The 16,146-nt window shown below is 41.0% G+C and overlaps 2 protein-coding genes across 7 annotated transcripts in view; one reads left to right on the top strand and one right to left on the bottom strand.

Moving 5' to 3' along the window:
- IFT43 (intraflagellar transport 43) overlaps positions 1 to 11,327 on the top strand; it is a 37,536-nt gene extending 26,209 nt beyond the window's left edge. For 4 of the 5 annotated variants that reach the window (XM_086971010.1, XM_022844382.1, XM_086971008.1 and 1 more), the window contains exons 2-4: positions 7,037 to 7,174; positions 8,246 to 8,309; positions 11,002 to 11,327. In XM_086971010.1, coding sequence (XP_086827136.1) covers positions 7,086 to 7,174; positions 8,246 to 8,309; positions 11,002 to 11,133 — 285 coding nt within the window. In that variant the 5' untranslated portion in view covers positions 7,037 to 7,085 and the 3' untranslated portion in view covers positions 11,134 to 11,327. Of the gene's footprint in view, positions 1 to 3,349; positions 3,814 to 7,036; positions 7,175 to 8,245; positions 8,310 to 11,001 lie in introns of those variants that run through there. The other variant, XM_022844381.2, reaches the window with a different exon arrangement.
- The window catches only part of LOC111266673 (xylosyl- and glucuronyltransferase LARGE2s), a 28,291-nt gene that overhangs the window by 8,227 nt on the left and 3,918 nt on the right, over positions 1 to 16,146 (bottom strand). The window contains exons 2-6 of one of the 2 annotated variants that reach the window (XM_086971005.1): positions 3,225 to 3,356; positions 2,018 to 2,626; positions 1,019 to 1,219; positions 589 to 844; positions 26 to 383 (exon numbers count right to left, since the gene is read on the bottom strand). In XM_086971005.1, the coding sequence (XP_086827131.1) occupies positions 26 to 383; positions 589 to 844; positions 1,019 to 1,219; positions 2,018 to 2,254 (1,052 nt within the window). In that variant the 5' untranslated portion in view covers positions 2,255 to 2,626; positions 3,225 to 3,356. The remainder of the gene's footprint in view (positions 1 to 25; positions 384 to 588; positions 845 to 1,018; positions 1,220 to 2,017; positions 2,627 to 3,224; positions 3,357 to 16,146) is intronic. The other variant, XM_022844359.2, reaches the window with a different exon arrangement.

The raw sequence follows: 16,146 nt of genomic DNA, 5'->3' as shown, positions 1-16,146 counted from the left end.
CTTCCTCCATCGAGCCAAAACTCACCGAAAATATTGCACGTGCTTATTTTTTACACGTAGCTTCTTTGGAGAATTCCAGTGGATCACTTTTAGATCTTCAACCTCCGAGTAACAGAATTCCGACAGGGTGTTATCGCCTAGTTGAACATTCCATTGGCAAGGCAGTTGAAGTAGCATCGTGGGGTACGAGTTAATTACTGCATTGAAGATATCTTGATCGGCAAGCGAGGTGAAGTACATGGAGCTAAGCTCCCGTTCGGCTACGTGGCGCCAAAGATCGTCCCACCCCAGAGATCGCAACTTTCCGAGATGAAGAAGTATAACGCCGGTATTGAAGCCCCGACCCAAAGCCGGCCATGGTTTGTGATGTTTCCATAATTTACCTGTGGGAACATATTAGATGGGGCCCTGTGTATAACATCTAATTTCTGATACAAGGCATATGCAAGCACGATCTTTGACGTTGAGCTTTCTCAAATCTGCGACAAACGTATTATTATGTCTTATTGACGCAGTATATTATTTCGCCACGAGAAGGTTGAGATTAGATTGTTCGTTCACAACATCGTATATGTTCTATTAACTTACCGAGATACCAATCGCTTTGGTTCTCAACAAGGGCAATGGCATGCTTAGGCCCAAAGGAGTCGAAAAGTCGCCACAGCTGGGCGATATCGCAGGCAAACGTGACGTCGGTATCAAGAACGATAGTCTTGGCAAGTGACTGCGGTAAAGCTTTTGTTAGTACGAGCTTCATAAGCCCATATATTCCGGAGTAGTGTTTATTGGGTATCCAGTTGACATCCTTTGCCAACTTGTCGGTCAGGTAAAACGAGTACTCCACCTAATAGAGCCAAGCCATTGTAGCAGACGACAAAACATATCAATGGTAATGTTTGGTTCAATCTCGCTTCAATTTATTATTATGCTTAATTTTATTTTCGAATAATTCCAGAACGAAAAACTGCCGTCAGATAGGGTCAGTACACTATCCTAATGCGAATTTCCGGTTGTTTACCTGCGGAATTTCCCAGGTGCTAAAGAGAATCGATAAAATATTGTGCGCCACGCTATCCGTAACAAGATGCAGATGTAATGGATTCTTGCGGTAGAAGAGTACGCTCTTAATTAACGTTACGAGGGACCGCGTCGACTTATAGCCGGCACTGACAATGGACACATGAATAACTTGACACTTAAGCGCACGCGCCGCAGATGACTGTAAAACAGAAATCAATGTTCAAGTAATTACATCCGTTACAGTTCCGTCTACCGTCCACACAAAGCAATCGAACGTTGCAAACGAATACGTGTATAAGACCTGATGCAGGGCGATCAAATTTAAATGAGAAACGGCAAACAATTGTTTTTTTTATAAAATCATTCCATGCGCTATATATTGACGTTTCCGAGGGAAGGTAACATCTCTTGAATATCGGGATATGATAAAGAAATAACTGTCCTACGAGCATTTTGAACGAGTTGGGCCTTTTCACTGATTTCGATGTCGGCATCTTCCGAAACGGCGCGAGCAGACGTGTGACAACATGTCAGTGGTAAGCAAACGTCGTTTCGGCCGCAATCTAAAGAAGAATAAATCTTCAGCGACCGCTATCGCCAGCGATCCACTTATTTCAGTATTTTTTTCTATCAGTTTGCTACGTTCTAACCTCCGATGTTATGTCTATGAGGGGCGAGAATGATTAAGTTGTGACGACACCCAGAAGACGAGGTCTAGATCCTTTGCGGCATCGTGCTACTTTTTGTGTCGCCCTGTTGATATATACTCGGCAGAATCAGAGATGCAATTGCCCTTAGTGAACAAACTCTTTCTTGTAACGCTCAGAAACGGAAAAGCAATTGTTTTACCATATTTTCCGAAGGCTTTTTGAAGGAACAATCATTCTTTGTGTTTTGAAACCCAGGCTTCGCGAATAAAGGAAGCTATCGATACATACATATTTTTATTGACTTCAAATAACGCAATCATTATTGTACACTAATAAAAGTTTTTTACCTGTGAACTATCATTGGCGCGTTGCAGGTTGAGCAGCTGTCCGTAGCACTCGTGCAGTTCTCTACGCAGCAGCTGACTTCGTGCCTCGAGTTGGCGAATTTGTTCCTGTTGCTGCTGTTGAGCACTGGTCGCTCTTCGGGCACCCACCAGCCGATCGACGCTGAACGATTTCCATAAAGATAACAGTGAAACGCACAGCACAACGGACAGGCCCAACCGTCGAGGCAAGCTCCGCATACACGCAACCTGCGTCCAACGCACCTAACGGCCTGCGCCTAGCGCCGTAGGCCGTTAACGCGCTCTGGCGGACGATGCCCGAAAGACATTAAGAACGAGGGCCAACCCCTCCGTTCATTTTTCTGTAGGACCACGCTGTGGTCACTAGGTGTAGTCCTGTCCGAATTGACGTGCCGCCACTGGCGTTTTTCCGGTTTTAGCTTCGTCAATGACAGACGTAAGCAGCTTTTCACGTCTGAACGCCTTGATCCCCTCTGCGCCTTCTCTAGTAAATTCACACAAATGGAAACACCTACAGGGACGCCTTGAACCACGCGTATAACCGGGAATTGAAACGTCACATAGCGATCAGTGTGACAGGCATTGTAACAGCTGGAAAACGAGGACAAGCAAAAAATGGCGGTCAGTCGGTTTCAGTAGTGGAAACTGTAAAGGTTTTATCTACGTCGTTCCATTGGAAGACAACAGAAACGAAAAAAAAATTTCTACCAAATGGAAATATTTTGCCGCGTCAGAGAACAGCGCCTAGAGGATTGCAGAATGGTGAAGCGGTCTGCTGTGAGAGCTATTCACTCGTTGGCGTCAATCTATATGTCAGAAATCCAGATCGAACATGTGGGAACGAACTGACAACTAGAATCCTCTCAAACGTAACGGGGCAAAAGAGTGAACAGCAAATATTTTCTTTTTAGATTCCCTTTTCATTTGCGCATGAGGCTTTGTATTTGATCTTTAAAAGGTTATCGCGTAAACTAGACGTCAACTCTTTGTCCATCTGTCTTTTTATAAAATTACTGTATAACAGTGTAACTATTAAGTTTAGACGTCTATAGTGCTAAATGTGTGTATAGCACGGAAACACCAGAAACGACCTGAATATCAAATATCGCTTGTGAAAAATCCACACGTTCAAAACCTTACATAAACAAACGTATTTTTTTACTTTCACACGTTCCGTGCGGAAACTTACCAAGTTATAGCCCTATTGCGGGCTTAATTTTGATTTCTTCCCATAAATGCGATTGAGTCATCAATGACGCGGCTTGATCTACACCTGGAGGTGTTTGAAGTTGTGAGGTGCTTGGTGGTACCACGCATGTCTCTGGTGGATTAGAACACAACCCTTTGTTTTAACTAAGATACTACAGGATATTATCGAATAACGTTTCTAAAAGGGAAAACGGGCCTCTTAATTACATAGTGAAAAAAGAGGTAATATATACATGAAGTACATTGCATGAAGGTACTATAGTTTATTTTAATTTGAATTTGAGTCAATAAACATAAAATACATGATTTGAGCTTTTTAGACCTGAACAATTTCCTGTGCCGCTTTTTTCCGCTAGTCGCAAAAAACAACACTGTTTTCAATGAGTGTAAACTAATCCGCTTAGTATTAATTCTTCATTGTTTGCGAGCGCTGGTCATTTCTGTCCGTGACTGCCATTCGTGTAACTCTGTTAGGCATCGTATGGTTGCCATGGTGACCACGCTCCTCAAAGTCTGTACAAGGTCTCGGAATTACTCATAACACTCTGCTGTCGACTAGCGAGACACAGGTTAGTAGTTCGATTGATTTGATTATAGGATGTATTTACTTAAGATACTAATATCCCACCCACTGTCCAAAAATTATCCAGAGCTACATGTGGACGAGATGTCTTTTAGCTCGCGTAGCCTGTTTTATATTTCTATCTATGAGCGGAATCTATACGATAGGGAAGATCCCATCCTCCTCTAGTCGCGAGTCGGAGAAATACCAACGCGCAGTGAATTTTAAACCAACGCCTATTATAACTTATGTTTTTCGCACTATGCTTAGTGAAGTTATTACAAACATCAGACACAATGTAGAAACGGTGCATCTGGTTCGTTTTGTTCAGTCGTTATATTTCTATGTGTCATCTGGTTGTTATTTACGCTGTATTTCTCTCGCATTGATTGTCTAGCTAAATATGTACTACATGACTATTGCTAGATATACATGAACCGTAACCAGAATATTTTGTGAACTTCTTATGAAAACTTACTCTGCATATAATTCATAATTCATTAATCATCATCATCATACCACATTTATTTGACAAGTTGTTCTTCCTTGTGTGTGTAAGCATAGATTAGGGCGCTTCGTAGGCCTTTGTGCACTATTTGAAGTCTACATGGTTCCACACGCACAGGTATCTGTAGTAAACGAAAAAAAGAGTTTATTTGATAACGAAGCTAATATCAGCTACCCAGCTCAGATCAACTAGATAAACATAATAGAAATGCAAGAAAGAAACAAAATAATTGAGAACTTTCGAGATTTACCCTTGTGTTACCACGCGCACCTGAAGAGTTAATTTTTTTTTATAAGGCTAGAATCCGGGGCACACTTCCGATTTACTGCAGCTGAAACAGCTGGGATATTTCACGACCAAGAAATTACTGCAGTTCGAAGCGCCGAATAGAGTCCAGAAACGGACTCTATAGAGAACTCTATAGAAAGGACTCCGTGATGGATGGGACGGTAGAGCGTGGAAAGATATTTTTCGCTCATTTTAATGTTTTTTCTTATTTAACGATTCTTTTTTTAAATTTAACAATAGACAGTGTCTGCGATATCTAAAGCATGACTAAAAAAGAAAACTGGCCCCGTTCAGACGGAAAATTTCGTAAGTGAAGCGGGAAAAAATTAGCATATTATAGTAAACGGGAATAAAAGAAAGTTTACGGATGTCTCAAGTGTTTTAGGTGATCCATTCTGTCTTGATGAGCGTACTGTGGCCACGGGTGCGGCACACTTAACAAACCCTCAGATATGCGCTAATATAATTAACTGTATATAATAACAGAATGTCAATAAACAGGGAAGGACGGAGGGAGAGAGAGAGAGAGAGTGGGCGAACATGTAGGTTCCTCTTAGCAGTGCAAATGAAGTTGAAGCGTTTTATCCATGTATACGCTAGTGTCTACGAGCCTCGCCGTCGGCAAAGCTTTGAAAGAGATCTATCTATCTGGACACAGATTGTGATGATGACAAACGAAACTTAAATAGCCGCCGACAAAATGAACGCTCCCCAAAGCTGAAGATGGCTGCACCTATCGAAACGATTTAGTCAGTACGAACTGGATAGCCTACAAGCTAAAAACTTCCATAAAAAGCAAAGAGAATAGTCAGTGTGATAATATTTCATGTTGAAACAGTGTTGTAACTAATGCTTCTGAAAAAGCTGCTGATAGTTGTAGTAGCTTCATGTATTCATCGGCCAATCAGTGAATTGCATGGAACTTGGAAGCTGCCGATTGTCTCGTGGCAGGATCTTGGTTGAGCTGCTCTTAACAACGGCCGCAGACAACCAAATGCAAAAAAGACAGAAGTTAATGATATAGCACAGAATAAATAAGCTAGATTTCTTTGAATAAATTTACGAGGCAACTATAAGAATATTTAGAAATTTGAAGTGATAAGTGATCGAGTAAATCGGATGCATACTCATAAATGCAAATGCAATGCCCTGCGGTATCCGCCGGTTCCTGCTACATTCGCCAGGCACAGCTGTGTGCATTATCGATGCCCTGAAATATGATGCAGCTGGACACTTATGGCATAACGAAGCCGACAACGTAGCTTCGTGCGAAAATGCGGAGGCAAATTCTGCCTTCAAAGCTGCTCGTCAAAGCAAGCAGAACTAAATACAACATCGTGCAGTTATGGGTTTTAAGTAAGCAACGTCTTTCAGGGGCTTCCACGTCAAGAAGTAACCTCGCACTAGACATTGACATATTCGCTGGAAATCTTCACAGCGTGGAGGGCCTTCGTGAAGTAACGCCGAAAAAATCAGCACCAGCTCGATCATTTCAGTCGTTTGGAGAGAAGGCAATTACCCCCGCATTAAGTAAAACCCATGCTGAAAAAGGGCTATGCAATATTCTAGAAGATTTGAGAAAAATATATTTACTTTACTAATGATGGTAGCGAAGTGCTACAGAAAGTGCCACAGAAAAAGGCGAGTACTTCGCTTGAACAGCAGTTTCGAGATAACTATAGAAATTGGCACTATGAGATATCTATTGTCACACAAATTCTAACCGAACCTGAACCACTCTTCTGCGAAGCGATTTGAGACCGAACCAGAATAAGATCTATGTGCTCAATAGCTTGGTGATAACTTTGCTTGCCATCCTTGCCATGGATTTCTCAGCAGACACAAAGTACCCAAATGGTTCCGGCACGCTTTGTGTGTTCGAAGCTCAGTCAAGGACCGGTAATTCAATAGTAGATTCCGGTATTTTGACATACTTCAAGGCAGATACAGTAGTAAAATTTGGGACAGAACCGAAGAATACAGTGTATAAACTCTTCGAAATCTGGCTGGAGCTTGGAAGGAACTATAAATAACATATAATGGGGAATGCGCGTCTTATACAGCTAGTGTCTGAAAAGAGAAGGGAGATATGTTGGGAGCAAACATGTACTCTTAACACTCCTGCATACTTAGCAGGACAAAAACCGTTGGCCGTTATAGCACGCAACCTTAAATAGGAGCATTTGAAAAAAATAAATGTAGTGAGATGCAATTTTAGCACTAAACGCAACGCGGTTTATGTCCTGGCATGGAAGAAGCTAATAAAACTATAACGAGTTAGAAAATAAAAATAGTTTCTATTCTATACAAGTGTCTTATTTTACTTATTAGAACTTGCGTCCTTTTCAGCCAAATTACAGTTCCCACTTGTAGGACACACTCAGACAGCGAAGTACACATATATAAATATATTGTTCAAATTGTTATTTTACAGGACCGCCATTTGTCGTAGGATTTCTGCGAAATCTGTTCAACAATCAACGATGGAGTACATACCCGACTTGAGTGAAATCCAGAGTGACTTTTTAGCAAAGCAGGTTGCCGATGCCCCGTCAATTTCGATATGTCATTTGTGAGTCAATACGTTAATTATCAATATCTTCATTAACTTTGATCGATGAGCATGACCAAAGTTCAGTACAAATATTAAAGATAATCCAATGACGATTTTATTAGAGCCCGGGTAATTATATTTAATGTGAACTGGTTCAGTAATCCCAAGCAATGAGTAACGTTGCTTTATGATGCCATGTCGTCTGGGTGAAGAAGCTCAGCAGGTGAAGCCAACGTTGTAATCACGCTCGGAGGATCCTCACCATGCGCAAAATACTATTGATTTGAGTGTTCATTTTTCTATTTTTTTTTTTTAATTTTATTAGTCTTTATGGCCAGTTTTATGCGTTTTACAGATGAATGGCTCTTTCGCGTGTTGCGACTCTTATTCCTTACGCAGACAGGAACCTTGGATTGTCATATCTAACTATCAACGATCTATAAGTAGGTGCTGAGTGAACGAAATCGGTTTCATCGAGCACCCGCTTTATAGATTTAAATATAACGATACTTGTTCTCAATTGTGCTCGATGGCCTGACTCGACCAATGGTGGTGTACAATCAGAAAAAAAGATGAGCCGAATTCATATATATTGAGACGTTTTATATTTTATATGCTGTCAGAAGTCAGTGCTGAACCGATCCGGCTTGCTCTTATTAATATCTTGCCGCAGAGGGCGCCTGTTTGACGTAAATGCCCTAATCTGACACTATGTAATGCCGATAAATTCTACTTCGTTCCGGCCTCGAGGACAATCTCTGACCAAGCCCTAAAAGGTTCTCCTCTAAATGCTTTTGAGTTTTACCGAGCCCAAGAAAATATAGGATTATATTACTTTTCTGTGTAAATGTAATCATAAAGCACCGGGCCAAATATGGGTTTCGTTTATTGATAGATCTAAAGTAATCTTCCGGTACGCTTGAGGGCTGTAAAGTACTGTAGCATAAGTTACAGTGTGTTTCGCATACATTGTACACGCTATATGGTAATAACTTTATAAGTTAGTTATATAGTAATGATATTGCAGTTTTAACTACTAATATATTTTTAGCAATATCCTATTTTGCCATGCGGATAATTCTTTGCCAGTATGCGATCATCGTTGGAGGCCGAAGGGGACGCGCGTACTATAGAGAAAAAGATCGTTTCGGCGGTAAGTACGGCATCGAACACGTGCCGTTAACTTTAAAATAAGCGCTTGTCACTGATTTGATTGCGTCTTCGCCATTCTGCACCAGGTTATATTGCAGAATAGCTTTGTCCTTTCTAAACTTTTTTACAGTTACGTGGTAGCAAATGTCAGATGCTCGTTGTAGCACTTAGATATTGCTTTCATCGTAGGCTACATAAGCCACTGGACTAACAAACATGCGATTTTCTGATAAGACCTTCTAATTTTTTTCTAGTAATTTAACTTTTTGATTTCAGCTCTCACTGTGCAGTTTTGCTTAACCAGTGTGAACATTATTTCACTGCTATTGCAAACGGATCCCTATGATTTATCATACGGCAGACTTTATTAGAGGGGAATATCGGCGCCTTAAGGACTTAGCCCTTAGAAAAGACTAACGTTTGAACTATTATCAGATCCAAAATAACATGACCTGAACCCATTCATCAAAAGCTGTTCATGCACTGTATAGTAGCTTGCTTTTTCACGCAACGTTCATCTGTTTTTATGAAGCGCCTTTCCTCCCGTGAACGCTATCCTATAAGCGCCACTCTGATTCTATTCCGATATCAACAACAAATGACGACGGCTTTTTCTGTTATTGTTTTTTTGCGCTGCTTTGCAGCGGTGTCGGCGTTATTTTCGGCCCCTATTCCTACGCCTTCTGCCGAGAGCCAAAGCCCCGACGATGATGGCCGCCGACGATCTCCTCTTCTCTCTCTCTCTCCCTCTCTCTCTACCACTGATCTCGGCGTACCCTTTATAATGTTCTGCGCTCATATTTGTCTCTTTTCGAACCCTCCAAGTAAATCTGTTTCCCTGACCCACAAACAGCCGCAGCCACAGAAACCACATAATGGCACTAGCGGCAATTGACGTAGCAGCAGGACGGGGAGTAGTAGTTCATTGAGAAAGAGAACGATGCCTGTCAGACTTCCTTGAAGGGTAGTTGCAGGGATATTTGATTACATCGAGGTTCGATAAACGCACCGAATAATCGAAGAACAAAGAAATAGCTGGCAGGCCGATCTCGAGTCGACGAATATTTTTTGTTCGTTTTCGCCCCTATTCATCGCTTCTCTGCGTTTTATATTGGCTTTTCGAGAGGACGACGCAGTGGCGCCTCGTAGACAAGCAATGACCCCATCCGCCGGAGCCATCAAGTGACTGCCGTTATTGCGGCAGCTGGGCATGACACCAGCCCGCGAAGATCGTTTCTACAAGAATCATCTACACAATAACAACGCAGATCAATTTAGAAATAGCGATGACATCTACAATGACGAACAGCATAATAACGGAACAACAACTAATCACACGACTGGGCTACGATAACAACGCGAACAAGATGAACATAGGCACCAATTTTACAACAGGACAAAAATAAGCATAGGAGAGAGAGAGAGTAGGGAAAAGATATGATTTCCAGATCACGGTTAAAGCTTTGGTACGAAAGAGGCTTTGGTGTTGGCGATGTTTTTGTTAAACAACGTCTTCTGGTTACCCTGCGTTAGCACAATGTCATAGCAGAAGGCAGGCATCGTTCCCGTTCTATTGCTTCATAGGGTTCGATCATATTCTACATGCAACAGCTTCCTGTAGTGGCCAGCTTCCTCTACCAAAGTGAAATGCTCCTTATGGTAGGTACTAGCCTTCAACTTGAGCATTATTGCTATTGGCAATTTTACTGTGGCAGTACGAGTAAATGAAATGAATCAAGAAAAAGCAAAAGCAGGGAGCATGGCTTTCCACTCGTTTTATCGCAGGTTTATGTCAACTGTGCATCATCCCGACTCACTCAAAGACCTATCATGGTTCAACGGCTCACCAGAGCAAGACTGAGTAGTTGGCGTATGCGATAGGAACAGAGAGAGAATTAGACAGAAATATAATATAAAATTGTGCAGCGATGGCAGCAAGATCGTCAATCGTCAGAAGAATCCGCACTGCCAACGATCCACCAGTCGTGCTATGAAAGCATGAGCACTGAGTGAGTAAGCAGTGCGAGTGGCGAAGCAATAAACAACAGAGAAATTAATAATAAAAAAACAAGAATATAATAACATAACACAAAACAAACACAGGGAGCGTCAGAGGCATCGAACAGTAAAGCTGTCTAACCAAGTTGGGTGCTGGCGGAGGTCTGAAGCGGGTAGAGACGGTCAGCCGTCAGCTCGTCGAACGCACAGTCACCTCAGATCAACTAGAAGTGAAATCATTCTGATACAGGAATATTAGCTGAAGAAGGCGGTATAATCATAGCAAGGACAGTAGATCTACAGATCATGAGCGCCGAACCCAGCGTGTGGAGGAAACCAGCACGCCGTTAGCGTCTGAAAAATAATGTCTGTAGGCTTTAGCACGTCACTACGGTTACGAGGTTTTTGTAGTGAAAATGATATTAGAAGATGGAATCGACGCATCGTGTATTCATGTTAAATTTCCCTATTCATATGTAAATACATATAAATGTAAAAAAAAACTTCCCTATGCAAAACTTATGTAGGACTTTTGTAAAAGTGACGAATCTCAGACGCCCGTCTTTTATGGTAACAACTATTTGCTTTTGTCAAAATATTGCAAAAACATTTAACTGCTGCTTGATTAGTTGCTAAACCATGGCGCTTTATGTATGTCTTGACCATACATTGCAATGATTTCCTTGCTTTTTCAGGCTGGAATGAACATCGAGGCTGGCCTTCTAGTTCGTTGCCTGGAGGCGGTTAATGCCTTGGCCGAAAATGACCATCCATGGAACTACCAAAGTCTACACCAGGTCATCAAAGCGCACCTACACTCGGATTGAGCTGCTTAGTGTTCGTTTGCTTCTAGCAAAGGCCTCACTCACATCTTTTTCTTTAAAGGAACCAGCAGGGGACGGGTAGTTGCGAATTAAATATTTACCTTCATGATCGTTATTTCCTCACCAGAAGACAATACGACATGGGAATTTAGAATCTGAGTAATAAAATCGAGACACCGAAATATACTCAAATATTATGTTCCAAGGTTCATTATTTTCGTCTGAAACTAGCCTAGATGAGAACAGATGCTTCGACTCTGTAGTATGGACAAAGGTCGCTTAAAAAACCGTAATTGACTTACCACTCCTATATATTATCTCCTCTCAACGCTTTGAAGTATCAGGCGAGGGGATTTCAATTAACAACCTTCACCGCGTTTTTTTTATAAATTTTTTTACCACCACAGATCTTTTATAAACGAGCGAATATAAAACGTATACTGGGGATAATAACTCTGACGGTCAGGTAGTAGTAGATTCATTTACATAAAGCGAAAAGCATATTCATTTGCTCGCTTCTTTTTCAACACGAAGCACCCACTTCGACGAATCAAACGTTCAAGTTTATCTGAATCTCCAATTTTAGTTGCCCTCTCAATCTGAACGTTTAGTTCAATTCAGGATTCTCTCCACCTTCTTGTTCGTCGTGAAAGAGTTTCGGATCTAGTAAGGACAACCTACATAGTCCGTCCATTCTATTTGTCGTAGGTTCGTAATTTGTTATAGTTCACAGCCGTCTGCGGCAATTAATCGCGTAAATTGAAGTGGTCACAGACGCGGCGAGCAGTCTGGAGCACCTATCGACTAACGTAAAATAGCAGTACAAGCATAAAAATTACTGTTTAAAGATTTAGGGTTACAGGTATCAATACCTATAACAGACGCATAGATAGAATTATTTGGCTAATTAATGGATGTCTGATTCGCGAACTCGTCGGATTTAGATAGCTCGAGTTTGTGTTTCGAGATGATAAAATGAGCCGGGGCGTCATCTGTGCAGTCAGGGCAGCGTCGTTGAGGGGAAGCGAGATGCCTCTAGCAGACATCAATTGCAGCGAATATACAGCGGCCAACGGAAGGCGAGTGGGACGATATTGGGGTACGTTATCCGTTCTTCTTGTGAAAAGCTCATGTGTACTAGCTATAGTGTATACATATGTGTACAAGAAAAAATTAATCACAGATATCACATACATGGACAAAATACAGAGATATACCGACAACAAGCAAATATAGACTTAATGGGTACAAAGGGTCATTAATAAAAAAAAAAACAGGGTTGTTTCCATTTTTTTTGTACAGACTTGAAAGGCTGCAAGAAAAATGGACAAGATCAAAGAAATTCAAAATCCCGTTCAGATACACGATTAGTGTAGTAATCTGTAGTACAGGTTCATCTAAGTTCGTACATAATAAAGTACTGAAATAAAAATTGCGGCAAATACAAGGAGCGAGTTTACCCAAGACTTAGGAATCAATGCATAAAAACGGTGCAAAGTAAAACAAAAATATTTGTTGTATTTTATACAGCAAATATTTTTGTTTTAAAGTAGATATTTATGTTTTGCGTTAGGTTGGCTTCCCCCTGAGTTGCTGTTAGGACCTCAATATGTCGAATTTTACATCCGACACCGCCGTTAAGAGTTGTATCAGACAGCTCCTGTATCCGCCGAGGCAAAACAAAGTGTCTTTGCCCATATTCAAGCCATACTCTAACCTCTTAGGGACACCAGGTGTCTCTAAGGAAGCAAACGTGTTAACTTGTAAACTATCATGAAGATTGATGTTCGAAGGTGATTGATAATACTTAGGGTAACATTAGTTTGTTACATTCGTTCTAGTTTCTGTCCTTACCACTGACTGGTCCAGATTACCTATGCCTCGGCATTAAGTTATCATTCAAGATAATTGACTACTATCTTTAAATTTTGTTATAATCAGCTTCAATATATCAATAGAGTTCGCTTCACCGATGACGAATGTATGCATGTTCATTAAAAACGAAAATCTACGCACCATAGCTAAGGCATGCAGTTCCTAACGTGCAATTCCATACTGCATTGCGGTAAAAACGATGTGTATTTTACGCAAGTAGGTTTCCAACATGGGCTCGCAGGAACGCGTAAACAGTATTTCCAACATAACTTGAAACCCTATATGCGAATCAATAATAGGAAGCAAACAAATGACGAGGACGACTATGTATCATACCTAAGAAAGCTATTGGAATGCGGTACCTAGTTTGGGACAGACAAATGATCGTATCAAATAAACGACAATTATCGCAAAACACACTGTCTGATTTGCAGCCATTCCGTCCACTATACCTGTAGGTATATAGTATAATTATAATAAGTGTAAAATACATGCCAATTAATTATCGTTACGCAAACATAACTAAATTTTGTCGTTTCGGAACTTACAGTTGCTTTCGACTAAATAACTTATTTCAACATGCTAATAGTACGTGTCAGATTGAGCGGATTAACGAACCTAAACCCCCTTTTTCATTCCTATCATGGGTCAACCAAAAAGTGGCTGTCAAGCTCAAATTTCGCTTGTCAACTTTCAAACTTGGCTACATCTTGTCAACATTTTGTCACCTTTCTTTCATTCTGATAATATTCCGTATAGCGCTGTTTCCAGCTGCGAGCAGTATGAGATTTATATACGTTCAAGCAGGCATATCCTTGACTATATTAATCTTGTATAAAGACGTATTTTCGGACGATACTTCTAAATCCAGTTTCTACTATTTAAGCGAATTACGCTGCACTTATGAGCCTTTAAGCTCCTTACAAATGTCGACCAATGCATAATCTACATGAGCGAGAGTTCTCTACAGCTACCTGTACTCCCCGCCAACCTAAAACACGTTGCCTGCCGACCTAAAACATGTTTCAGGTCGCCTATTAGCTTGAGTAGCACATACCCAACAATAAGCGGGTTAATTAAAGATGAATATGCTCAAACCAAAACTACCACAACCGTTTTGAGGCGCTAACAGACGATAAATTCACACGAGCGCATTTATGACACTCAATAACAAAACCAGACCTATTGAAAGTATCGCAGTGTTTTACTATACCAAGCGGCACTACTAGTTTCACGTCATCAACATTAACATAATGCTAGAACGGTTATTTACGGTGTATCTCATTGAATTTTTTAAAATAAAAAAGCAGAACGCTGCCTGCAGCGTGTCCTTTCCTTGAGGCCACCTTGAGAGTGTGCCAGTGCTTAGAGAACGAGTTACTGACCCTTGCCCTAGGTTTTCCACAATGCGGAACGTTGCAAATCCGTACAACGAAACAAGGATCGAACCCATAGCTGGCAACCCAAATTGAATAGTCTTATGATATCGTTTCAAATTGGTGTATATTACTCGAAACGTTTACCTCTATTAGATTATTAAAAATGTTTTCTTTTTGACAGCTAGCTAGAGCGGATTCGAAAAGGAAGCCGGGCTAGCTTCGCAATATGCAAACTGAACGACAGAAAAAATGAGGTTTTAGTTTGAGCTAAAAGCATTGGTTACCTTGCGTTCCGTCACTCTACGGCTGACGTTAGTTAAATACAATGGGTGCTCGTTGCCTAGGTCTGCCCTTTTTTCACTTTTATACACTGGGGGGTGACCCTTGCCGGGCGATTCAATGTCTGAACACAGGGTATCTCCTCACTGCTAGATATCATTGAAAAATATAAATTAGGTGTTTTCTAACCAGTTTTATTATAAATTACTGCTTATAGTTTTGTGACCGAACTCACATTCACAATAATATATTCAAGATGTTTCCTTAAACAACAGCATTGGCACTTATGGCAAAAAGCACAGATCTCCTAGCAAAGGTATGGTGCATCAGAGCTCGGTGGTACACCAAAGAAACACACGGAGATACCACGAGAAAACTGTCGGAGTTTGTCCCTGCAAGGAGCATTCTTGATTCGAAGAGGACTAAGAGACGAAGAACCGCGAAAGGGTTTTTCGAGGTGAGGATAAGGCAAGAGGAAGAAGTAAGAAGGGTTAGAGTAGACAATTTGATTTACCCTAGCCAACAAATGAGAGAAAGAGGACCGACTAGATAATAGGATATGGGTTAACCTCTTTAAGGGCAGATCCCCTGCTCCCTGCAAGATACTGTTCATATAGTGGCTCAAGTTACCGAGGTCCAAAATTTTCGTAAGTACGGGCCCCGCAACACCAAGCAAACGTCTTAGACATGAAGCTTAAATTGCTCTGAGCAAGGCAGATTTCGTCTTTATCTAAGTGCACCGTATGAACAAAAAATGCTGTTATCGGTCAAATCTTCTTACACTTTTTTGTTAGATGTTCACATAGAAAATTTGTCCTTTATAGCTGTGATCAACTACCTTAATTCTATCGGCAGCTGTCAATATAGAAAGGCTGTTTTCTGCCTTGCAGAAGGGTGTCTGAACGTTCTTGCCAGGTCTTCTCTAGCGGATACCTCTACCCTTTCGCCTGCCATTTTAGACGATCATCACGCCCTCATTAGGGTTGAACTTTTCATACGCTTGGCGTAGGAAGACTGATTTACAGTGCTTCCTCGTAGCCTGTCTTGCAAGTGGCGTCTATGTTGACTGAGTCGGTCCGTACCAAGCAGGGCATTTAAGACGATATCAATGGGTCAAAAACAGATCATGATTTGAAATTATCCTTTTTTTTTTATAACGGTTAATGATAAAGAAGACATTATCACCAGATAATCTAAAAAAACTTAGAACAAGGTTTAATATTAAACAAGCTCCATCTAATTTACAAGATTTTTCATACTAATGTAAATCACGATTGCTTTCTTTGCTCTCCATGCCAAACGAGAAGTTTTATTTTCGACTCAGCAAAATTTCAACGATGTCACTGATAGAAGCTAACAAGTGTACCGTGCCAGATTTAGCCAGCAACCAAGCGCTAAGGTATATAGAAGCATTTCGCGCGCGAAACATCGTTGAGGAAAAATGGAATACGCAAACGTTTGCTTCATCTTTGAGAAAACGTCA

This window comes from Varroa jacobsoni, unplaced genomic scaffold, assembly GCF_002532875.2.
Source record: "Varroa jacobsoni isolate VJ856 unplaced genomic scaffold, vjacob_1.0 scaffold_1107, whole genome shotgun sequence".
NCBI classification, from domain to species: Eukaryota; Metazoa; Arthropoda; class Arachnida; order Mesostigmata; family Varroidae; genus Varroa; species Varroa jacobsoni.
This window is presented reverse-complemented; position numbering and strand designations above follow the sequence as displayed.